Below are 25,340 nucleotides of genomic sequence, written 5' to 3'. Positions count from 1 at the left end.
TTTTAAGTTTTTTTATAGCGTCACAGACATCCTCATTGTTGATATCGCTAATATATAGCACTTCAGGTGCCTCGTGCATATGAGAGCCATCTGGTATATCTGAATTTTCTTTTGTGTAGACTGAACTAAAGTATGCCGCAAATGCATTTGCTATAGATGTTCCATCAGTGTACTCAACGTTATCAAAGCACATCTTATTTGGTATATCAGGCGCCTCTTTTTTACTTTTTATGTACTGCCAGAATGACCGTGAATCCTCGCTAATGTCAGATTGTATTTTATTCAGATACTGTTTATGTGCTGCGCTAATATCCCTTTTAATTTGGGAGCGTAGTTGGGCATACTCATGGCGAATTTCGGGATTAAATATTTTCATGCTTTTAATTCTTAACTTTTCTTTTAATTTAATATTTTTGATAATGCTTTTGGTGAAGTATACAGGATATATTTTGGGACAAGGCTTGTTTTTGGGCACGCATATATCAAAAATATTATTTAGTTTTACATAAAAAATGTCGACAGCCAAATTGACATCTTTACAGGTTTCTAAATCGTTCCATTCTGTATTCTGAAACAACTGATACATGGCACAATAATCTGCTTTTCTAAAATTGTAATGACTGACATCGTAATGTACAAGAGGTTTGTCTTTAGTTTTATTGTTATTGAGTAAAACTTCTATCCTTAAAGGTGGATGATGTCGGTCTACTTCCACTAATCCATAAGAGCTCTCACATACATTACAATGATGTGTAGTTATGGCAATGTCTAATATATGATTATTAAAATTCGCTACTCGATTCACTTGTTGACAATCAAAAAAATTAATAAAATTTAGCAACATCTCCACATTATTGTCTGTGTAGTTATTTAAGTAATATTTATTTAAGCCAGCAATATTAAAGTCTCCAAGTATTATAAAATTATTTTGATAAAGAAATTCAAGACTTTCAATATATGAAAAAAAAGTATCTCTGTTATCAGCTGAACAACTAGGTGTAATATAAACAATTAATACATACATGAAACTAACGCTACTTGTGTATATCTTAATACCTACTAAGTCTATGTCTGGACACACATAATCTAATACCAGTAAAGTGCATTTAAAACATCGTTTTACCGCTATCAGTACACCCCCTCCACGTTTGCTGTCACTTCTATTTCGATTTTTATAAACTTGAAATTCTTTTGGGAACAATTCACTGTCATAGACACTATTTGATAACCAAGTTTCGGTCACAGCTATTGCATCATACTCATTTTCAGTTGAATGCACTGCATTATAAAAGTCTTTTGTTTTGCTATTTAGGCCGCGAACATTCTGGTACACAATTTGAAATGTTAAGTCAGAAACTTCAGTAGATACTAAATTTTCAGCAGTCAGTGAGTTTTCTGTTGGTCCTTTGTCTGCATCTAACATAAAAAAGTTGAGCTTGTGTAATTTGTGTGCTGCTGCATTCGCTTAATTCTTTGAATATAGATGGGACAATTTGGATCTCGAGCTGAGTGATTTCTGTTGGTTAGTTTGTAGCGCTTACAGTTAGGACAGTCATAGGTAGTTACCTCACATTTAGTGTAACTATGTGCTTTCCCACACTTATGACAGCACTCATTTGATGTGCAATACTTGGCAACATGACCAAATAAACAACATTTAAAGCACAATGCAACATTCGTGTATTCCTGGACATATGCTGGACAGAGGTCGAAAGTAAGGTTATTATTCCTAATCAACCATTTAAAAGTGTCAGGTGGTGTCTGAAATATCCAATTTTCTTTTGTTTTGTTTTTACAATCCCTTTTGGTGATAAACTTAAAATGGTTTGCTACATCGGAACCAAAAATTACTGTCATGTCTGGGTTTTCATTGACAAATTCCTTAATAAAAAATTCCGGTGTATACCCTTTTAAATTGGACACATCAAAACTCCGACTCGATCATCTAAATTCGGAAGAAAAATATCACATTGTAAAATTATGCAAAGAGTATTCTGATATTTTTTATGACGAGAATTCAACCTTAACATTCACCAATAAGATTAAACGCTCTATTAAAACAACGGACGAGTTACCGGTTTACACAAAAACATACCGATACCCTTTTGTTCACAGACAGGAAGTCAATAACCAAATAAAGAACATGTTAGATCAAAAGATCATTAGGCCTTCGGATTCGCCTTGGTCATCACCAATTGGGTGGTACCAAAGAAGTTGGATGCTACCGGAAAGCAAAAATGGCGAGTGGTTATTGATTAAGTTGAAATGAAAAGACGATTGACAAAAAATATCCCTTAGCACAAATTACTGATATTTTAGACAAGCTTGGCAAATGTCAATATTTCTGAACAATTGATCTTGCGTCTGGTTTCCAGCAGATCGAAATGGAAGGAAGTGATATTCAAAAAACCGCGTTCAATACAGAAAATGGGCATTATGAGTTTTTGAGAAAGCCCTTTGGGTTAAAAAAACGCGCCCGCAACCTTTCAGCAAATCATGGATTCCATACTGCGTGGTATACAAAATGAAAAGGGTCTTGTGTATCTTGACGATATAATTGTACTTTCAACATCCTTGCAAGAACACATAGAAAATCTCAAGCTCGTTTTCCAGAGATTAAGAGACTCAAATTTCAAAATTCAACTCGATAAAAGCGAGTTTTTAAGACGTGGAGTTGCTTTCTTAGGTCATATAGTAACACCATCGGGAGTAAAACCAAATCCGGCTAAAATTAAAGCATTAAAGAATTTTCCTATTCCTAAAACAACGAAAAGGTTTCTTAGGACTTTTGGGTTACTATCGGCGTTTCATTAACAATATCGCAAAATTAACTAAACCACTAACTAAATGTTTAAAGAAGGGTGCTACCATCGAGCACAATAATGAATTCGTAACTTGTTTTGAACCTTGTAAAAATGTATTAATTAATGAACCCATCTTGCAATAACCGGAATCATTGACAAATAAGTCTTTGGATGATCAAATGTCCTTCAATATCATGGGGGCTCACCTTTGGTCCTTCTCTTTGTTGGTCATCTACAACAATGATATTAAAAAAGTTTAATTTGTTCTTCTTCTTGCAGTGCCTATCCGGTTCGGATGCTGGAGACTAGCATGGCTATTCTGACTTTATTGGCTGCTGCACGGAACAGTTCAGTAGTGGTTAAGGCAAACCATTGTCTGAGGTTTTGAAGCCAAGAGTTTCTTCTCCGTGCTGATCCTTTATGGCCAAATATTTTGCCCTGAAGAATGAGCTGCAGCAGCCCATACCAATCTTCGTTTCGTGTTGTTTAATTTGTTATAAGTTATAGACCAAAGCAAGTAAATAAAAATAAATATAAAGTACCCATAATACCAGGTGTCCAAGAGCACCTTGGACATAGGAGATTAACATGGGAAAACGGTTTTGATTTTTTTGCGCCTGTACGGTTCACTTGATTGAAAAATCGTATTAATGAAAGTTGTAGTACCTGTCATGGACTAGTTTTCTGTATTTTTTTCAGATCTGTAACTTGAGCCTTTTCGTCATAAAACACGAACAAAAATGCGAAAATTTAAACTTTTTACCTGCACTGTATAAGCGGTTGTCGAGCAACCGTACCAGCAACAATGACCTGTTTACCCGTTGCTCGACAACTGCCTATACAGTGCAGGCCAAAAGTTTAAATTTTCTCATTTTTGTTCGTGTTTTACGACGAAAAGGCTCAAGTTACAGATCTAAAAAAATACAGAAAAATAGTCCGTGATAGGTACTACGACTTTCATTAATACGATTTTTCAATCAAATGAATCGTACAGGCGCAAAAAAATCAAAACCGTTTTCCCATGTTATTCTCCTATGTCCAGGGTGCTCTTGGACACCTGGTATATAAATTACTTGATAAATTTTAAAGTGAAGTGAATAGCGTGAAGTATAAATAAATAATATAGTAATTTTGAATTAGGAAGACAACTGACTTGAAAACTTAAGACTATTATTTCAGAAGAATCATTTATTACAAATTCTTCATTATTTATTAATTTTGGGTATTCCTGCATAGCGTCTCAGAATTTGCAATATGCTCTATAGGTCTATAGGTTTGGTATAGGCTTTTGATCAGTATTTTAATTTCAAAATAAGCATTGTCACATCTGATTATCACAGATTACGGTAACCTATTCAGCTAACTATCTTCAATAGCAAGTTACCGCTGTGGTCACGTGTGACTTCATTGTTTGTAACGTTCACTTTTTGGTACTACAAATTATCGGTTATTAGTTTCATTATTTCAGCTCAATTTAATATTTTTAATTCATTTTACATAGTGCACTCATCCATCTCAGTGTCATCTTATTCACGTTTGAATATTATTCATTGTGAGGTTAGGGATGTACCATCGGTGATTATCGATCGGTAAATGTCACTATTTCGTCATTTCCGGGGGCGTCACCCTTTGTAACAAACGTGGCTTAAATCTAGTAAACTAATAAGCACAGTTTCTAGATTTTGCTTTGATAATTCATTAATCAATTTTTCCTTTGCCGTGATATGAATTTTATAATTAAACTCGTGTTAGTACTGGTTTTGTATCTGTAAGTGGTGATGGCACATTGAGCACGTTATTGACACCCCTTGGCGGCCGATTTGAATTCATGTCAGTTTATTTCGAAACAGCTGACATAACCACCGTCAGTTTTGATTTTAATCCATCGATTTTCGCTGTTATTGATTAGTTTTCAGTTATTTATGAGTTGAGTGTACTAATACCTTTTTTTTATTGCTAGGTTCATAGTATTCTTTCACTGAGCTTGAGTGTTTGCGCAGCTCGTATGAGGTCGCATCAGTCGGTTTCCATCTCTCTTCTTCCGGCATCTTCATTTTCCTTGTCTAGTGTCCAGAAAGACGATTACGGCCATTACGATTTATCTAGTACCGGCTTTCAACAGTGTTTCTGAGCGCGGACCGTTTTCCCGATTTGGGGCTATTTCCGACCAGAAAATCACTGGGAATTCCGCTTCTTCCTTTGGTTGGTTGCGTTAGATGCGTTTGTTGCCTTTTGCGTGAAGCGGGTTTTCGTCACCTTAGGTGGATTTTTGCTGTTATTCAGAAAGCGTGGTAAGTGAACATGACCGCCATTTGGAACTATAGACATACTAGTTTTCTTTCCCCTTAAGCTGCTTAGAAATCGAATCCCTTGCTGACAATTTCTCATCGACACCGGCATTGGATCATTCCACATTTCACCTCCAAGATCTGAGGCTACGTACTTTCTTCCTGTGTTTTTTTTTATCAAACTGGTGAGTTGATTGAAAGACGGCCATTTTGTGACCGCATGGAACCTTCTAAATGTTCGGTTTCTTTTCTTCAGTCCACTGCAGATCGGTATTTGGAATCGGAAACCATCCGCCGAAATTCACCACCGTTTTGAGCGAATCATTTATCACCAGTGGCTAGAGAAGAGCCCTGTAAAGGTAACACATTTTCTCTTAACTAACTTGTTCATACCCGACTGTTGTGCTTAAAGGATGCTCTTTCTTGTATGTTAATGATAATAGTGCTGTAATACTCAATAAAGTTTGATTTGACAATTTAGCGGATAGCTTGAGAACCTTGCTTACTTGCATAATTTTGCCATATTGGTAGTTTCAGTAATTTAACTTTTAATTTGAGTTTTTAATAATTCTAACTGTAATTGCCTTGGAATTTTGACTGTCAATAGTTGATTGGATAATTAATTGAATTGGACTATGTATTATCTTTAATTGAAAAGGTGTTTTAAAGAAATGTTTTGTAATTAAGTACCTGGAAAGAGACTTGGCCAATAAATATTTTTTTTTATTAATATTGTTGAACAACCATTTAAACAGCTTTTCTTTCCTAGGGCTCTTTCTTTTACCGGGAATCATTTCCCTCGTGAATTATTTCCTTGAAATTGTATTCGTCCAGTTGGACGGTTGAAGCCTTTACAAGTTCAGCTAGTAGTAACATCGTCGCCTAAGACCATTTGTTGGAGTCGAGTAGAGTAAGACATAGGGAGTAAGATACGTAAATAAATCAAAACCTTTTGTGTGTATAATTGTTTGATTTGGGGTTACTGTGGCGTTGCTTACCTGATTGCTTTATTTTATTTTAAATTCAATTTCAGTTTAATTGCAATTTCAATTTAAAGTTATTTGAGTTGGAAGTAGGCAGAAATAGGTTCCAGAATCCATCTTGGGGCTTTCTGACTTAAGTTGTCTCTACAAGTCAGTGGCGCCATATAAATGACCTCCCCTACTCTCCGGGTTTCTGAGCTAGGGCACTAATTTGCCACTTCAAAGACAACCTATTCCTGTTGATCCAACTGATTATTTTTCTTTTCTTTTTTTTCTTAATTAAGTAACTTAATCTTTATCTTATTACAAAACGCATAAGACTCCACCAAGGAGCGTGGCATGTTATAATTACAAATGCAAAGAAATACGCGTGGTTACCGATTGACGTAAATAGGTATGTTGTGGTTACTCCAAAGAAATAGCCCTTTTGCTGAGTATTGACTTACATGTGATTTTTATTGTTATGATTTGTGAACTTTTCGCACCTTTAGTTTGAATTCAAATTCATAAGTAATTTAACGAATTTACAAATTTATAGAGAATATTATAATGTTAGCAGCAATAGGGTTACGTTTTGTCAATAAATTGCAGCACAATTCATTTACATTTTTTGATGAAGTTTCAAACTCCTCTGATGAGGATGAGATAATAATTATTGTGTATAAAACACGGAAGCGTCACGATAAAGTTAATAGTTATTTAGGAGTGGTGATGAGGTATTCCGACAACGATGTTCAAGCTCATTTTCGCTTAACAAGGACCCTTGTTGAGGTAAAGGCTATTATTATATTCATAAACTAGGAATTTGTTTTGCTATTAGGACTTTTTAAAGAAAATGGATGGTTTGGTAGAAGTTAAAACCATGGACAGACCTGCTGTAAAACCGCTGCAGTGTTTTCTTTTGACATTGTGGCTTCTGGAAAACCAGGAGAGTTTCAGAACAGTAGCTGATCGCTTCCAATTTAGCCCTGGTCATGCTCACACCATATTTTTAAAAACAGTAATGTTATAACATCTCGAAAAGACAGTTATATCAAATGGCATCAAAATATTGCGAAAACTGTTAAGGAATTTGATGTGAAGAAGTTTTCCACAAGTAGTTGGATGTGTAGATGGAAGTCATATCCAGATTCTTGGAAAAAGAAGAGGAGTGATTCATTCTATAGTCGAAAAGGAGTACATTCAGTTATTTTGCAGGTTGGACATTTTGCAAATTTTAATTTTTACTTATTACTATGAATTTGAAATAAACTTTATACTTTTCAGGGAATATGCAATGCCCAAATGGAATTTATAGACATCTAAACAGGATGGCCAGGGTCTGCACATGATGCTAGAGTTTGGCGAAATTCTCCCATTTATTCAAAATTAAAAAATCGTGCCCTACGAAGCTGCTATCATTTATTAGGGGACACTGCTTAATATAATATTTGTGTTCTTTTTATGTTTTGTTCATTTGTGTGTAATTATTTTTGTTCGTTCGTACAAAAATTCATTGGATGGGTTGTGTAGCGAGTTTTCGGGTTGTCTAATTTTTGTTATGAGTCTAAGAGAAATGTGTTCTGCGACCTGTATGTGTTTTTCGTCTTGTCAGTTGCATAGTATATTATGTATATTATGTCCATAATCAAGTAGAGGTCTGCATATAGATTTATATATTTTAGTTGCAGTCATTGTACTTATTCCTTTGTCTTTGTATGTATGTGTTCTGAAGTGTTTTGTTCTTTTTATGATTTCGTTTCTTACGTTTTGTGTATGTTTGGTAAATTTTAGTTTTTGGGCAAGTGTTATTCCTAAGTATTTCACGTCTTGACAATCTCCATCTGTAGAACCACAACATGGTCTTGTCTGTCAGTATTTGCAGCTTCTCTACAGTTTTTGTTGTAGATTTTCAATCCCTAATTTATACAGTCGATATATTTTTAAATTTTATTTGTTTGTTTATTATTTTTGATGTGCAATTAGTACTATTTGTTAATTGCTTTACTTAATTATTGCATTTTTATATAAATAAAGGAAGAAACGTGAAAAATACCAAGCTCATATTCTTAAGAGGGTAAGTATATTATCTTAATTATATCCCAAATGAGTAAATGTAATGTTGACAAAATTGTATTTAGCGTATTTGGCAATTTGCCCTAATCTGTCAAGCACAGATTTGTTAAAATTAACAGAAAAAAGTGCTATTTTAAAACAAATTCTAAAGGAAAATAAACATTTAAAATTTACGAAACCAAGTGTAGTAAGGAATATGTAATAGGGAATTTTGAGAAACTGAATAAAAGTTTTTTGCTAGACAAAGTTTCTATTATGGGTGACAAAAACCGTATTTCTAAAAGTATCTTTGGTAATTAAAGAGGTACAGAGTAGAGGTATATCTAATGAAAATCTATTAAAAAAGTTTAAATCTGATTTCTTTATTCAAATGATATGTTCCAAATTAGGTTGGAAGTGTAACAAGAAAATAAAAAGCTTATTTTCTATGCCTGTTGCACTTATTTGAAACACCAGTAGCGCCACCTGAAAATAAAAATTGTCAATTATTGCATGCTGATAATGTAGACGTTGCTCTAGAAAACAATGCTGAAATCGATTTATCTTTATTGCCGTTAAATAATCATGAAGATGTTCAAAGTAAATTGGAAATGTCGCCGTCCGTCATTACTAGTCAACAATTATTACAGTCGCCTAGAAGCTACAGCACTTTTAATAGTAATAGTATGAGTTTAACTCCATTTGATGTAGTAAACCGTAGTTCCGTACAAAGAAATAGTTTCAATAACATAACTCGCGAAAAAATTGATTTTCCTAGTTTGCTTATTGATGTCTCTCCAGACAGCAGCAGTGTGATTTTACCACTAGGAGCAAAAAATATTTTCCATCTTAAAATAAATGTAAACATTTATAGGGCTCTTTTTCAATTGCAGAAGATGACTGGGGACTATGCGGGTTCTGGCTCATTTTTATGAAATGGTGAAGGCGCGAGGCGGCGCTCGGTTCGTTTATATGCATATAGCGATAGTCGGACGGTGGTGACGTCATGGGCCTCGGAGCCCCGAGATGGGCTCAAAACAGCGACCGGCCAGAACAGCGACATGAGAGATCGAAATGGGATCGGAAAAGAACCTGACTTTGATAAAAAACAAACTGAAGAGTTAAATAACCCCAACGAACAGGACACAGTGATACAATTCACACAAATGATCAAGACCCAATTGTACGAATACCAATCATCGATATACCAGTCAATTACGGTGCAAACCAGGTAATTATTTCTAAAGTTTTACATTCACCGGCAAAACCGAAATTAACACTACTATTCGAAAAGAAACGCCGATTGATAGTTCAACTTAGTCAAAATAACTTTGAAGATGATATCTTAAAGTTTATTAAAGAAAACATAGTTCCTGAAAAACAGTATCACATATACTTTGAGGAACAGGGTGTATACGAAGAGTTTTGTGAAGTTGTAAGAAGATACTTTAGGTGGCCTTCATTAAATCTAAAAAGGTGTTTAAAGAAACTTGACGTCACAAATAAAGGGGACATTGAAGAGATAATTGAAAGCTACCACCAAAGTAAAAGTAACCATCGAGGAATTGATGAAACTCTTTCAAGAATTAAAGGCCTAATCAAAAACAATCAATCCAAACGTATATCAATCAATGTGATATTTGTATCAGAACAAAATATGACAGACATCCCGTCAATATTGAAATGAATGTCACCCCAACTGCGACAAAGCCGTTTGAAATAGTACATATGGACACGTACACATTAGAACAATCAAAATTTTTAACTATTTTGGATAGTTTTTCGAAATACGCGCAAGCGTACCCTCTCAAATCTTTAGCGGCAACAGAAATTGTTGATAATCTATTAATGTTTTTCTCTCATCACGGAGTTCCAAAACAGATAATTTTGGATAACGGGACTGAGTTTAAAAATTCTGTTGTCACTGAACTGCTGCAATTGCATAAAGTCAAAATTCATTTCATTTCGCCAAACCATCCTCAATCTAATGGAAATATTGAAAGATTACATTCAACGATTAGCGAACATGTAAAGCTATTGAATGCTCAAAATTTCAATAATTCAAGTATTAACCAAAAAATGACTTATTCAATTATGGCTTATAACCATTCAATTCACTCCGCAACCAAGATGAAACCGATTGATATCATCAACGGTCATATTACTGACAGTGACCCGTTTGATGTAAACTTAGAACAACTGTTGCTATCGGATTATATTACAAACCATAAAGAACAAACAAAACTCTTATATTCCACGATTAACGAGAAACTTGCACAAAGTAAGGAAAAACGTGTCAGCAAAATTAATCAGAACCGTGAGAATCCCGACTTGTTTGAAGCTGGTCAAAATGTCTACTTAAAAAAGCATACTAGACAAAAACTAGCTGAAAAGTTTACAAAGCCAGAAAAAATTACCAGGGTTAACAAAAAACGTAAAACTATTATGACTAATGCCCATGGAAAAATCCATATGGCAAACGTAAAGAGACCTTTACGAAACACATACAGCTTTGATTAAATACTATCATTGCAAATATTAGTTAACCTTAGATTTTAGTATATAATTAAGTTTTTGACTTAGTAGTTAACAAAATATCATTATAGGTGTACAGAAGTTATATTTTTACTTTCAGGCTGGTCGCCAGCAGCATTTTGCTTCGTAGCAGTATCGGATTACAGGATAAGGTTGCCCTACGAGAATTAACTGACAATGTTGGGTTAATTCCTATAAAATTAGGACAAGCAAAATTAATTGATTACAAATACACTCTAATCCATTTTTATGACCTAAATCCTTTAATTAGTGAAATAAATAAGCTGCATTTAAAAGCATCAAATATTACGAACATTCTAAAAGTTCACGGTGAATATTTGGCTGACAACGCTATTTATATTCAGTTATTGACAATCACTCAAAATAGAGTTGATGACAAAATTAAGGAAATAATTCCTCATCCTAATAGGATGAAAAGAGGCTTAATTAATATGTTAGGTTCAGTCTTCAAAGCCATAAGCGGTAATCTAGACGCGTCCGATGGTGAAAGGTACGACAAAATTATCAGAGAAATGCAAACCAATCAAAAAAGTTTAACAGAAAGTATGTCTAAACAAATTTCAATTTCTCTGGAAATTGTCTCTAAATTCAATGAGACCATCAATCAGGTTGCCAAACACGAAAAAGTCTTAGAGTCTAAAATCAAACAAATCTCCTGGATTGTGCAAAAAACTACTTATACAGAGAATTCTAACTATATCAGGAATTCTTTAATTGAAATCATTGAACTTTATACTTTTGTAGATTCATTATTACAAGATATAGAGAATTCAATTACTTTTTGCAAACTAAGAACAATACATCCAAGCATAATAAAAACCGAAGACTTGTTTAAAGAGCTGAAAGCTCTAGAAAATCGCATAGGCACCGATCAAATGCCGTTAAAACCGGAACTCTATAACATCAATTTATTCCTTAATTTCATAGATATAGAATGCTTTATCTTGAATAATAGAGTGACGTATTTGTTGCATGTTCCTATAACTCTAAATGAAAAATTTGAACTTTTCCATCTATACTCTGCACCAATTTTCAAAGAGAGTCAGTTCAAGGCGATAATACCGCGAAATAGATTTTTAATTAAATCAAAATTGCACTATACATATCGAAATAAAGCTTGCCATGAGATCACAGCACAATTATATTTATGTGCTAACAAAGATTTAAAGGCAATCCATGAAGAAAGTCCTTGCGCTGTGTGCCTACTATCGCAAATTAAAGAAAGTACTGCCTGTCAACCAATCGATATCCAGCTCAACGATCCAGTGATCAATCAACTATCGAATTCTGACAAGTGGTTGCTGATAAGTCCTAAAAAGCAACTAATCAAACTACAATGCCCAACACAAATGGAAACATTGAATTTGATTGGTACTTACATCGCCGAAATTCCCAAGGGTTGTCAAATCATGATGAACGACCGAACAATTTTCAACGACCAGAAGGCAGTCAACGCTAGTATACAGCCCATATTTTTCCCGGACAATAATGAGTTGCCAAGCTTCATTCCCTCCATGGAAATTGACTTCAAGCTAGACGATATCAAGTTAGACGGACTTCAAGATCTTCAAGGTCAAATACGATCTTCGAAACCTGCCCAAATTGTGCCTATTGACATTTCCAAAAATCCATCTATCTGGACTATTTTAATGTATGTTTTTGCAGTAGCAGGGATTGCGTATTATGGCTACAAGAAATTCGGCCAAGCCCTCTGCAAGAAGAAACAAGAAATAGAAGTCACCCTTGAGCATCAGCCAATCCAACTTCCCTCAATGGTACAGTTGAATTTAAGGGATGGAGGAGTTAAGTCACGAGGTTGTACCACCTCCATAGAACAGGACAGATGCTGAGTATGCAGTTCCATGAACAAAACCAGTGTCATCGCGTATTGCATCATTATTATTATTAAGTGCTTTAATGTAACATTATCAATATACTTCTGTACTAGTTTGTAATTTGTATTTTTAAAAACGGTCTTACCATATTCGAAGACGTAATTAGTGTTAAAAAACTATTAGGTTAGGTTAGTGGCCAGAAAAACTGTCAAAAACAATTTTTAAAGGTAAAAAAAAATTAAATATACAGAGTGAACCAAAAATTTATATATATCGAGTGGCTCAAGAAACAACAGTGCGCGCGGGCGCTTTAGCTACGGATGGCGGCCATTTTCTTCCTCTTCCTGGTATGCGTGTCCACGTGCTTGATCATGTGATCCTTCCTGATAAAGCCCTTGCCGCATATCTCGCACGCGTACGGTTTCCTGCCCGTGTGACAGCACAAGTGCCTTCTCAAATCCGCTTTGTAATTAAACGTTTTTGGGCACATATCGCACTTGTGCGGTTTATCGCCCGTGTGTTTCTTCGTATGTCGTTTGTAGGTTTCATCATCAGGAAACCGTTTACCGCACCGGGAACACTTGAACGGTTTATCACCACTATGGAAGGTGTTGTTGTGTTGAGTGAGATAACAGGGACGATTGAACACCTTATCACAGTCGTAACATTTGATTTTCCGCTCCTCCGAAGCACGAGGGGGAGAATTCTCCTTTTGTTCCTCCTCCAAATTGGTCAACAACACCTCCACCTCATTAATTCCTAAGGTGGTTAGTCCTCCAAATTCAGTTGTCAAATTGGTGGTGTAATTCTCCATTATTACAGGATGAGGGTATTCCTGAAGAGGACAGTAGTACTGTCCCATACCAGCCACGTTCGCATACCCATGTAGTTCCGCCAGAACCTGCGCAAAACTGGGCAAAGGCTGGCTCACATCCAAATCACCCGTAGTACTGCTGGGGGTAAACGTATCCTGCGTAACGTGGGAGGCCAACTCATTTGGGTACTGCTCCGCCAAGATAGGCACCACATCCACCACGCTGTCGCTGCTCCTCGAATCCTCCTGACTATTATCCTTACTAGCCGAGGAATTCCTAGCTGGATGGTGATGGGCGCTGATGGGCATGATAGCTGGATCAGGCAGCCCACTAGATTTAACCGCTTTCTTGTGCAACGTGGTGTTGTAGTGTCTCTTTAAATGTCCGGAACTGGTGAACCACTTGTTGCACGCGGTGCAATTGTAGGTTTTCGGTCTGCGTGCTTCGTTACTCTTCCAGTTGGTACTCTTGGTGGGAGCAGGAGCTAGTGGTGGCGGTGCCGGAGCCTCATAACCACTAAAACACTCTGAAACACCCTCGCTAGAACCACCATCAACCACAAACTCCCCTTGGTAACCTGTTGGTTGATTATTCCCCAAACTAATCATCCCCTGCACGGTATGTCCCTCCTTTTCCTTCTCCCACGTTTGACTGACCAATTTCTGACTATCCAAATCCAGTATCTCACTCTGACTCACCTCCTCCTCATTCATGGGTGTTTCATAATAATACTGGGGGTCACCCAAATTGTTGTGCTCGACGAGGAGGGAAGCACTCTTGTACACCAAACCACACTTCTCGGACTGTTTGGGACTGGGTGAGGGTGTGGGTTGTAGTGGATAGTTCACACTGTACACCGGTCTGTTGTACGGATTATACCGAGCGTTCAAATATTTACTCTGAGTGCAATCCATATTAATTTTTCCAAAGAGAAAAAACAAAAAAAATACAGTCACCCGAAAATAACGTAGCGTCCGACTCCGACCGTTGACTGACTGAAACTGAAACTTGTGCATTGGCCCACTCTTGGTGGGGGGTTGGTGGAGGTGGTGAGGTGTGGTTTTGGAAATGCGTGAGTTATATACAGGGTGATTCAGGTTTTATTACACGAATTTTAACCACGTATTCTACGTCCCAAAATAATTCCAGGTTGCTCTATAAACTATATCCAGAAAATGCGACTTTTGGGAAAGAGAGGGTGTTGAAGTTTTTTAACAAAAAAAAAAAGGTTGCCAATTTTACGAGCAGTTAATTCTTTAGTCCAACGTTGCAGAAAATGCATCGAAGTCAAAGGACACCATTTTGATCAATTATTATAATTTTTTATCAAATGTTTAGTTCTTTGTTGCTTACAATTAGTGTATTGCCTCGATAAGTTCGAATTTCGATTACTCGAAATCGGTGGGTCGGAAAAAAAAATTCCAAGAAACCTTTTTCCTTCAAAATTAAACATTCAACGGAAAATGGAAAAATCAATGATATTTTTATAACAAGCAGTGCCGTACTTTTTTTTCTTAAAAATTATCAGGTGACTTATTAATACACGCGCCACTGGTGAAGATAAAACAATTTTTTAATTGGCGAATAATCGGCTTTTTTTGTTTATGAAAACCACAAAGTTTTATTAAAATAGGTAGAAGAGTTTTGAAAAAAAAATTAACTTTGTGTTTTTTTTTTATAAAACTTCAACACCCTGTAGTTCCTAAAAGACGCATTTCCGGGATATAGTTTATAGAACAAACTGGGATTATTTTTGGACGTAGAATACGTGGTTAAAATTTGTGTATTAAAACCTGAATCACCCTGTATACAGTGTGTTCTAAATTAAGTGCGCACCAATGCCAACTTTTTTATTATTGAAAATAGAAAATTGTTTAAATTAACAAACCTGTGGCATTTTTTGCGTTCACTGAAACGGCGTCAGACGTTGCTAATGTCAAATAGTTAATTTCAAACGCATAATTTAATATTTATCCGTACATCCCGTATTTTAAGTCTGCTATTAAATGATAAAATACCATACGTTGATACCTTGGTTAGATCAAGTTTTATGACTTATGCTCGTAGGAAGTTTTTTATTGAGAGGTGAGATGGTTTTACTTTTGAAGCAAATTTCACCGTTAAAGAAATTAATAAATAAAAAAAAATGTCCAAGGAATTTACAGAGCTCCTCACACTCTCCCTAACCTTCTTTCAGAAAGGGGGTGAAAGGGTTTCTAAATTACAATCAAACCTAGTACAAAAATAAAAAATTATTTGTGAATGAACTTAAAAATCCATTAGAAAAGGAAAACATTTTAAGCAAATTTCACCCTTAAGGAAATTAATTTAAAAAAACCCTACCATCATTCTTCTGAATAACCTAACTTAAAGTAAAAATGCAAAAAAAACAGTATTTTTGATATGTACAAACTTAATTGGTTACTGTCAAGGTGACAGTGACAGGTCGACAAATAATTTGACAGGTGACAGACAAGGTCGTATTAAGGAAGTGTTTGCAAAAACTCCCCTGGTGGGCGAGTGGTCTGTTTTAATCGTGCTTTTTTTTTCTCTTAATTTCAGTGAGTTACGGCCTAAAAATCGCGGTGTAAACACACACACCCAAACCAAAAAAAACTAAACAAAACAAATGACGCGCTCTGATGATGGCTAATACAACAAACAAAACCAAAAAAAACAAAACGTAAGGTTCAAGGTGAAAACTAGAGACGAAATTCAATCAAGACGGCCATGGATTGCACGTTTCGGCGGCTTTGACTCACTTCGGCTCTTTTTCTTTTTGTTTGGTTTTTACGACCCTTTGAAAAGTATTTCAAGCAACGTGACTTCCCTAGAGCTGTAAACTAGACTAGACAGGGTTGTAAATTAGCGTTTTGACAGGTAATTGGGGCAAAATTGTCCGAAAAATGTCTTTGCCGGCTGGCGTGTAATAACATTTTTATATGCTCCTAAAAATGCTTAAGTGGCAAACAAAATAATGGTTTTTAAAAAACACAATTTTATTTCGGCCAAGTTACAAAATGAGCTTAATAATATGGAACTGAACTCAGACACTACGTGTCTAGTAATTTAAATAGTTAATTAATTTAATTTTTTAATTTAATTTATTAATTTAATTATTTTATTTTTTATTTTTAGACGGTTTTGAAATATTTTGATGCTATGCTGCTTCAGGAGCATTTGGAAGCTTCTAGATGCTGTTTTGGAGCTTCTAAACTGTTTTGGAAGCTTTTGAAATATTTTTAGACGACTTCAAGAGCATTTAGAAGGTTTTTTAGCATCAGTTTAAAAAGCGTATTGAAGGCTCTGAACCGCTTTGACAAAAATACAACTTGGATAAATTTATATGCTGTGATATACGGTCATCGATTGAATAGCAGATAATTTTGGTTTTTAGGAGTTGAAATGTAATAGAAGTCAAACTTCACAGTTTAGCTGACGTTTTACATAATTTATTTTTGTATCCTCCGCACCTACGGATTTAAAAATCAAAGTCAAGAGAAAGCATAGCAAAAGCAGCTTTTTCAACCAATTAAACAATTCAATCATAAACTACGAACAGTGCTGCAATTTACGCAAATGCTGCCCATGTTGACTTATCATTTTGAGTTTATCACATAACATTTTTGACTGAAGCGATATTATTTCATTTGGCCACCTTGTATTTGCAGTCCAAGTTCTGCAAGACAAAACATTGTCTGGGATGTCTTCAAAAGGCGCCTAACAATTTATTAGGATAGAAAGTCATAAAAGTCGCTTTTGGTTAGACTAGAAACCTTATCTGCTTTCAATACTAAAACCAGGTGTCATTTCGGTTTAGCAAAGTATACCAGGGTAAAATAGAGCAATAAAACATTGCATTTATTTTTGCTAGTTATATTTACAACCAAATATAATGGTTTTTAAAAACCAGATTTATTTCAGACGAGTTACAAAGTGAGCTTAATAATATAGAACTGAACTCGAGCATTTTATTTCTAACAATTTTGTATAAAAATAGTTGCTTGACTTACTTGCACTACATGACTTAAGTATAAACATTGGGTATTCCTAATTAAAGGGTTAGGTATGCAATATAAAACTTGCTAGGTGAACTTTTGCCAGTACATACATATAACTTAACATTTTATGGAGGTTAAAAGCCCACACAACTCACACCTGTACTTTCCGGTATCTTTTTTTGAATGTGGTAATTGTAAAAGTTGGCTATAATACAATATATAAATTTTTATTCAAAAACATAGAAGCCTTTGAGCCAATTATCAACATTTTATAGGCAATTTCAAAGCTTCAAAATCATTTTTACCTGGAAATGTAAAAATCAAAAACAACAATCATGAAACTCGACTAAAAGGCTTAATTTTTGGCTTTTAAGATACATTTTAAACTATACTACCAACAAGAAATCTGGAACATTAATAGATGATAGACCAATTACAGATTTCTGAGCCATTTTCAACATTTTGAAGGCAATTACAACGCTGAAAAACTACTTTTTTATGTGGAAATGTAAAAATCAGTGACAACAATCATGAAACTTGACTAAAACCCTTAATTTTGGCTTTAAAGGTAGATTTTAAAGGGTATCAATAAAGAAATGTTAGTCAAAACCTTGGAAATAGACTTGATAACTTATTTGCAATTTTTATTATTTAATATCCGACAGGGCTATGGTTTCATCAATAATGATACCTATTAAGATCAATTATCTACGAAATAATGTCTAGGGCGTTATTTTTTATAATTCCCTTAGACTCTTTATTTAAAGTAGATTTCCCCTACAATTTTTCTTAAAACTACCTAGATGAAACATATCCAAAAAGTTTTTTGACGCAAACAAAATTACAATAAGCATTTTTACATAGTTCATGAAAAGTAAAGATATTAACTATTCATTTATTTAGTTTATTGCCACACATTTTCGAATGTAAAAATTTTCATTTATTTTTAGTCGCAATTTTGTCGAAAACGGGGCATGCTACATTATGTCATTCATTTAACAACCCTTTTTTATAATCAATACTTCTATCCAAGAATTAAATAAAATATAGAGTGTACCTCTTAAAAAACAGACCACTTTACCATGCCACATTTGTCTGCGATACCCTGTACAATCCTAATTTTACAATGTGCCTACATTAGCCCCAAGATTTCATTATAACATCTACTAACCCTAACTTTAATGATCAAAACTGGACCCCATAACTTATGGTACATCATCGTAATCAGAAAACTAGGCTCTATTACAATATGCCAAAATTTAATATGGCGCCCATAATAAAAATTAAAGTTGATGATGGCAACTAGAAAATGAAACGTCGGATATCAAAAATGATAATGCCTCGTTGTTTGGAGGAAAAGCGACAATGGCAAGTCATGTGAAATAAGCTTTCCATTAACGTATAAAAGTTGATTGCTTAAGTAGTATCGTTTGGCCCCCAAAGGCCGTCAACATTGACCACTTTTGTCGGTGTATCCTTTAGTTTAAGCCTCAACAACTCGTTTAAATGCACTAATTTTGGTAGTGTTTTATACGTATAGAGTTTAATAGGCTTTCTAAAAATATCTCAACTTGGGTTCATAGTACTGTGGTTTTGTTTTTGTTTATGTATGTTCCTTCTTCAAGTGAACTCTATTAATTTAACTGGTGGAAAAGTCAAACCCACAACTAATAATCTTAAAATTTTGCAGATCCGATATACTGGCTCATCCGATTGTCCCTTATGCCACAGTAATCAGGTTCAGGTATCGACGTGAGTGGTCGTCCAACCAAAAAATTCCCAGGAATTAATGGCTGCATATCTTCGGGATCAGATGCTAGCGGACTGATCAGTCTCAAATTTAAAATGGCCTCAATTTGTGTCACTATTGTCATAAAATTTTCATAGTCTAAATGTATAGTTCTAATAACATGCTTGAAATGAAATTTGAAGCTTTTAACCCCCGCCTCCCACAGACCACCAAAATTAGGGGCACGAGGAGGAATAAAATGCCAACTGACAACCTCATTAGCCAAATAATAATAATAAATGCCTAAAGTCTTGTTATTTTCAGCTTCACCAAGCACTAAAATACTGGCCTCTAAATCTCTGTTTACATTAAAATTCTCTAATAATTCTGATCGATTTGAAAGATACTTTTGTAAATCAAATCCTGAATTAGACAAAATCTCACTGACCTCGTTTTGAATCTTTAACAATTCCTCCTTTGAATGTGATTCAGTTAACATATCATCTATGTAACAACAGTTTTGTATTTCGTTGCTTGCTAAAGAGCGGGTATCTTCTAATGTGAGTTGGTAGAGACACCTAATGGCTAAGAATGGAGAGGATGCCAATCCATAGGTGATCACATTCAGTTCGTAACACTTAAGAACATCTGTGGGGTCGCTACGCCAAAATATTCTTTGATATTTTCTATCAGACTTATTAATCAAAACTCGTCTGTACATTTTTGATATGTCTGCGTTTAAGACATATTTGTGAATGGTGGGTCCTACCACTTGAGTGTCATTTAATGACAAATTATTATCAGTGATACCAGATCCGTTAAAAACTACTCTTAAACGGGTTGTTAAACTATCTTCACCAATTACTGCGTGGTGGCTCACAGAATAAGCATTACCACAGCTACCATCACCTAATTCATCTAAATTTGCACTCAAAAAAGTCATATGACCTAATCTTTCATTCTTCTCCATAAAGCTATTGTACTCATTTCTTAACTTAGAAAATTTTGAAAGACGATTTTCTAAAGAATAATATCTTTTTAAGGCCATACCTTTTGAATTACATAGTTGAGCATTATGTTTAAAAGGAATTCTAACTACCAACCGTCCTTGAGAATTTCTGTAGTAATTATTTTAAAAATGGGATTCTGCAAAATTATCAACCACATTCTTTACATCACATTCTTCGATTGCCCAAACTTTGGTAAGATTTTCATTTACTTCATTGCCACGTGATAAGCACTTCACTTTTACAAATAAAGACCACAGGCGCTTTGTCAATTTTTGAAGGAATTGAGATAATGGTGCCATCTATTAGAGCATTTCGCAAACTTTCATTCCCTATTACCGAACTTGCAATAAACGCGCTAAGTCTGGAGATATTTATCATTCAAATATTTGGGTACAGAGGAAAAAGGCGCCATGTCCATGCGACACTGGCGAATAAGGCGCTTTGTCAGCAGTGCCACTGAGTTGCACAGACATGTTTGGTTTTTTATTCTAGGTCTAGGATAATTTCGGCATTTTAGTCGTTGTTTTTGAAGGGTTATGTTGGTTGTTTAATTCGGTGAAAACGTGAGATCTTTAAGACAACAAAAAGTTAATAAGTTTAGTAGTATACTTGCCTAGTTAAATAAGTATGTCTTGTTCGGAAAATAGTGAGAGTGACGTGTCTAATAGAAAAATCGAGAGAAAAACTAAAAAAAGGAAAAAATACGGGAAACTAACTGATGTGATGAAAACATTCAATTTAAGCAGCCATGAGATTGGCGAGGACTGTCTTTGTAGTCGATATAAATGTTTCCAGGCTGTTCCTGTAACAGCACGAAAAGAAATTATTCGAAAGTTTAATGAATTGAAATCAGTTAATGAACAAAATCTTTATCTATGCGGCCTAATGTCAGTTTTGCCAATAAAACAGAGAAGGCCCCGAAAAGCGGAACAACTTGCTCAATTTCACGATGCTTCTTATCATTATAGGATTCGATTTCATGACAACGAAGAATTAAAGGAAGTTTCAGTATGTCGTAAAGCATTTCTGTCAATACACGGCATAGGTAGGAAAAAACTAGAAGTGTTACAAAGATCATTAAAAGAAAAAGGTGTAGCACCCATTGATAGTAGAGGCAAACACCATAACCGTCCTCATAAACTCTCGGAGGTGTCAAAAAACGTAATAAGAAATCACATCAAATCCTTCAAAGGGAGAAAAACTCATTACAGTTTACACAAAACATCAAAGCTGTATCTTCCTGAAGAACTAAACGTTAAAAAAAGCATAATATGTTTTCACAAAAGTTTCTAGATGTTAAAATATCTTATGAAACTTATAGGACGATATTCTCTACAGAATTTAATATAGGATTCGGATTTCCTAGATCGGACACTTGTAGTCAATGCGACATAAACATCGCGAAAATGAAGGATCTTGAATCTGAAAGATTCAATTTAACAACTAGAGGAATGACTGAATCTTTACAGTTTAGACAAGTAGAGAGGAATATCAGAAACTTGAAAATAGTAATTAAGCTGCATAAATTATTAAAGGCTGACCAATTTTACAAGAGGAAGAGAGAAGCCAAAATAAGTAGTCAACGAGTTTTATCTACTGAAGCAATTTGTTTGGATTTCTCCAAAAACCTTCCACTTTCCAATATAACGACCAATGACGTCTATTACAAAAGACAGCTATCTCTATATTCGCTAAATATTTATGTACTTTCGACTTCTCAAGCAATATTTTATACATTTCCAGAAACTGTTGGAAATAAGGGAAGTGATTCGGTCAGTTCCTTGCTTCATCACTTTGTATTCAACTATCTCAACGAAGAAGTTCAACATTCAGAAATATTTTGCGACTCGTGCGGGGGGCAAAATAAGAACTATACTGTGTTCCGACTTCTTCACTATATAGTCCACGTTGAAAAGAGGCTACAATCGATAAAACTTACTTTTCCAATAAGAGGGCATTTCTATTTGGAGTGCGACAAAGACTTTGGTTTGATTAATCAAAAGAGCCGAGCTGAAGATTGGATTGAAGTATTCAAATCAGCTAGAGTTAAACCAATGCCCTTTGAAGTGGTTGAAGTTGAACAAAGCAATTTTAAGAACTGGACGTTCTTTTTTAAAGAGAGGTACAGAAGAAAATGTCTCTTTCCAACTCGACCGATTCGAGAACTAAAAATAGTTAAAGCATCCTCGCCTAATTTACTACAGGACTACATATAATGGGATGTGGGAATCCAGCCCTGTAACAGACCCAAAATTTAAACCTACTCAAAAGTGCAGAGACGGAGAATTTGAACTGCCCGATTATTTATACAATGGTACGTAAGTTTTCTACTGATAATATTACAATGGTATAATCATAATTTATTTTAAAAGTGGAAAAGTGGAAGAATCTGCAAGATTTTAAAAAATTTTGTGGGCCCGAGGCGCAGAATTATTTTTCCAATATTCCACATTCAATAAATTAAAATACCTGAAGCCTCTCTGACTCGAAATTAGTTTATAGTATCATGCAGGGTAAGTTTTCTATTTAAAAACAAAAAAAAAAATAATAAAAAATCCTGTTTTTTAATAGATCAAGCACGCAAGTATTTTGCTGAAAACACCATTACTTGAGTGTTCACTTAATGACATGGCGCCTTCTTAGAATGTCGCGCATGGACATGGCGCGTTTTTCCATTTTTTTTATGACGTCAAGTGAAAGAATGTTGTTTTTGTAAACCATGCTACATGCTACATTAAAATCTACCTAATAGGTGCTACTACAAATGCTGAGTCGTCATTTCTACCCTAGTTCAAAAATCTAGTTAAAATTTAAACAAGACTGTAAGGAATTAAAACCTTTAAACTGGTTTTTCTCGAAATCGATTTTTTTGACAAAGCGCCTTTTTCCCCTGTGGTCTTCAAATGGAAATATTAATGTCACCTCCTATTAGCCAGCCTAATTTGCTAAATTGTCCAATTTTCCCAATTTAATTTGATTGGTTAGCAAAATGTCATAAAAAATACTTACACCACATAACATGTCAATATCTTTACTGATGTTAAAGTCAGGATCGGCTAGATTTACATGCTCCGGTATCGAAATGCAACTTGAATCAAATGATCTTATCGGCATCGCTTCAGTAATTTTCGGAAAACTAAACAATTTGCTTCTGTTTGGAAACTCCCGATGCGTGATTTTAATGTACACCTAGTTTTATATCTACCTTGCAAAAAGTTATTACTTCCAACACCCGAAACAGAATAATTAACAAAAGGAAGGGAATGACACGCAGTCTTCTCCACAATACTTTATTACGACCTTCAAAAGGTAAGGCCTGCTCTACTAGTTTCGGACATATAAATGGCCATCTTCAGGAGCTATAAGAATAAATTACTCTACTTATGCGTAACAGGTGTTTAACAAACGGGAAAAAACCTACCTCAACTCGACAATTAATGTGCGGGCTGTCTTTCTAGAAAGGGGGAGACAGTGAGACCCATGTTGTAAAGGTTTGTGAATTTAAGGTTGTTAAAAGTGGGAATAAAGCTATAAAAATTTTAACACGTGTAGTATAAATTAAAAGGGTTTTAAAAAATTGAATAATTACCTGAATGGAGAAAAAAAAAAGAAAAAACTGACACTACATCCTATTTAAATTTAAACACAAATACTTAAACTTAAAATTAGACCCATTTTAAGGGCTGGGTTAGACCCTATGGAAAAAGATAAATTTAAAAACCAATCCACCATCCACGGCAGCGGCGATCGAACAGGAAACAAAATGGTGATTTTTTAAAAAACTTTGAAAAAACCGCAGTGATAAGCCGTTAATACAAAGGCAGGGGGAACGTTTAAGAGGGGATTACACTAAAATCAATAACCTAGGTGACAACCGGTGGGCAGTTCTGCAACCCACAAATCAATAAAAGATTAACAATAAAAGGTTAAAGCTGCAACCATTTATACAACAAGATGTAAAGTTAAAACCAGAAATAAACAATGCACTAACCGACAAACATGTGGCGGGTGGACAACGCAATGCGCAAAAAGGGGGGTAGCCAAGGGCTCAAACATGATTTTAAACCCCGCAGAAAGTGCAAACACCGACCAACACGCTAGTGAAGGAGGGGATGTTGAAAGATGGGGTGCTGGGAGTGTTTACGAGGGATTAGGAAGCATTAAAAGGTGAGGGACTTAAAAAAGGAAGTTGATGGATGGTTAAGCTGATCATTCAGGCAGGTGTGCCCACCATCATCAGAGGCCCTGTTGATCTCAAGCACCTCAAGGTGGTTGAGGAGGCTGCCCTTAGCACACACGTGCAGAATCTTGAAACCCTGTTCAGTATTGAAGGTGTGGCCATTCAGACGAAGATGCCGAGAAAAATTAGATTTCATATAGCTAGTGTTTAGGTTGGGGTTGTTAGTGAACTTCAAGAACTCCCGAGTGTGCTCGTGAATACGAGTGGAGAACCTCCTGCCCGTCTGACCAACATAGAGAGCATTACATCCAGGAGTGCAACAGGACAGTTGGTAAACGCCTGATTTATGCAGTTGAGGAGTAGGATCTTTGGAGTTAAAAAGGAAATGTCTGGAGGTGTGGGAAACTTTGAAGCAAATATTTATGTTGTTAGACCTGAAAATATTTTTCATCTGAAGTGAGAGAGGGCCTAAAAAGGGGATTGAAAAGAATTTTGTTTCTTCAGATGTGTCTTTGTGTATTAATTTCTTATTGACAAATTTTTTAAAATGGTTAAAATAAATTTTATTGATTAATATATTGGGAAATTTATTATTGGTTGCAACTGTTTTAATCCAAGAGAGTTCTAAATTAAAATTTGTTTCAGACATTGGAATGTTAAATAGGCGGTTAAAGAAACAGTTTAGGGACGCAACCTTCTGATTGAGAGGATGAATAATTAAGTTTTTTTTTAGGAAAACCAATTTTATTATAAAAGCTCCCAGTAATGAAATTTGATTGTGAGCCTTGATCTAGTAAAACAGTCGCCTTAAACTGTAATCCTTTATTTAGGATGAAAACAGAAGCAGTAGACAACTGCGCATATTTATTAGCCCGACTTATTAACGTAGTTTGAGGCGAGACAAGGGTCGCATTCGTTTTCGCGCTCCATGGAGCGAGCAGAGCGTTTTTGACGTCACAATGACGTAATTTAACAATTGGTCAAATTATGGTTTTCCCAAATTACGTCATTGTTACGTCAAAAAGCTCTGCTCGCTCCATGGAGCGCGAAAACGAATGCGGCCAAGGTCATCGTTGCGTTGAATACTGTTTCTATCTTCAACCGG

General features: G+C 35.2%; 2 protein-coding genes and 2 long non-coding RNA genes across 4 annotated transcripts; 2 read left to right on the top strand and 2 right to left on the bottom strand.

Annotated features, from left to right (window-relative positions):
- Positions 1–4,819: 4,819 nt before the first annotated feature.
- Positions 4,820–6,254, top strand: LOC145739371 (uncharacterized). Its single transcript, XR_014181005.1, has 4 exons — positions 4,820–5,095; positions 5,155–5,277; positions 5,349–5,451; positions 5,862–6,254. It is a non-coding gene; the product is annotated as an uncharacterized LOC145739371 (long non-coding RNA).
- Positions 6,255–11,055: 4,801 nt separating this feature from the next.
- On the bottom strand, positions 11,056–14,695 carry LOC145739369 (uncharacterized). The gene is made up of 2 exons (XM_081994814.1): positions 12,045–14,695; positions 11,056–11,976 (listed from the first exon to the last, which is right to left on the bottom strand). Exon 1 carries the CDS (start codon positions 14,329–14,331, stop codon positions 12,811–12,813), a length of 1,521 nt encoding a protein of 506 aa, XP_081850940.1. The 5' UTR covers positions 14,332–14,695; the 3' UTR covers positions 11,056–11,976; positions 12,045–12,810.
- Positions 14,696–20,654: 5,959 nt separating this feature from the next.
- Positions 20,655–22,271, top strand: LOC145739365 (uncharacterized). Its single transcript, XM_081994812.1, has 3 exons — positions 20,655–21,309; positions 21,342–21,563; positions 22,059–22,271. The coding sequence occupies exons 1-3, from the start codon at positions 20,683–20,685 to the stop codon at positions 22,269–22,271; spliced, it is 1,062 nt and encodes a 353-aa protein (XP_081850938.1). The 5' UTR covers positions 20,655–20,682.
- A 456-nt stretch (positions 22,272–22,727) lies between these two features.
- Positions 22,728–24,381, bottom strand: LOC145739375 (uncharacterized). Its single transcript, XR_014181009.1, has 3 exons — positions 23,645–24,381; positions 23,477–23,583; positions 22,728–23,414 (listed from the first exon to the last, which is right to left on the bottom strand). It is a non-coding gene; the product is annotated as an uncharacterized LOC145739375 (long non-coding RNA).
- Between the last annotated feature and the right edge of the window lie 959 nt (positions 24,382–25,340).

Source organism: Ips typographus, unplaced genomic scaffold, assembly GCF_016097725.1.
Source record: "Ips typographus isolate SLU unplaced genomic scaffold, UJ_Ityp_2.0 IpsContig109, whole genome shotgun sequence".
NCBI lineage: Eukaryota > Metazoa > Arthropoda > Insecta > Coleoptera > Curculionidae > Ips > Ips typographus.
The sequence above is the reverse complement of the archived record's forward strand: the minus strand, read 5'-3'. Positions and strand labels throughout refer to the sequence as shown.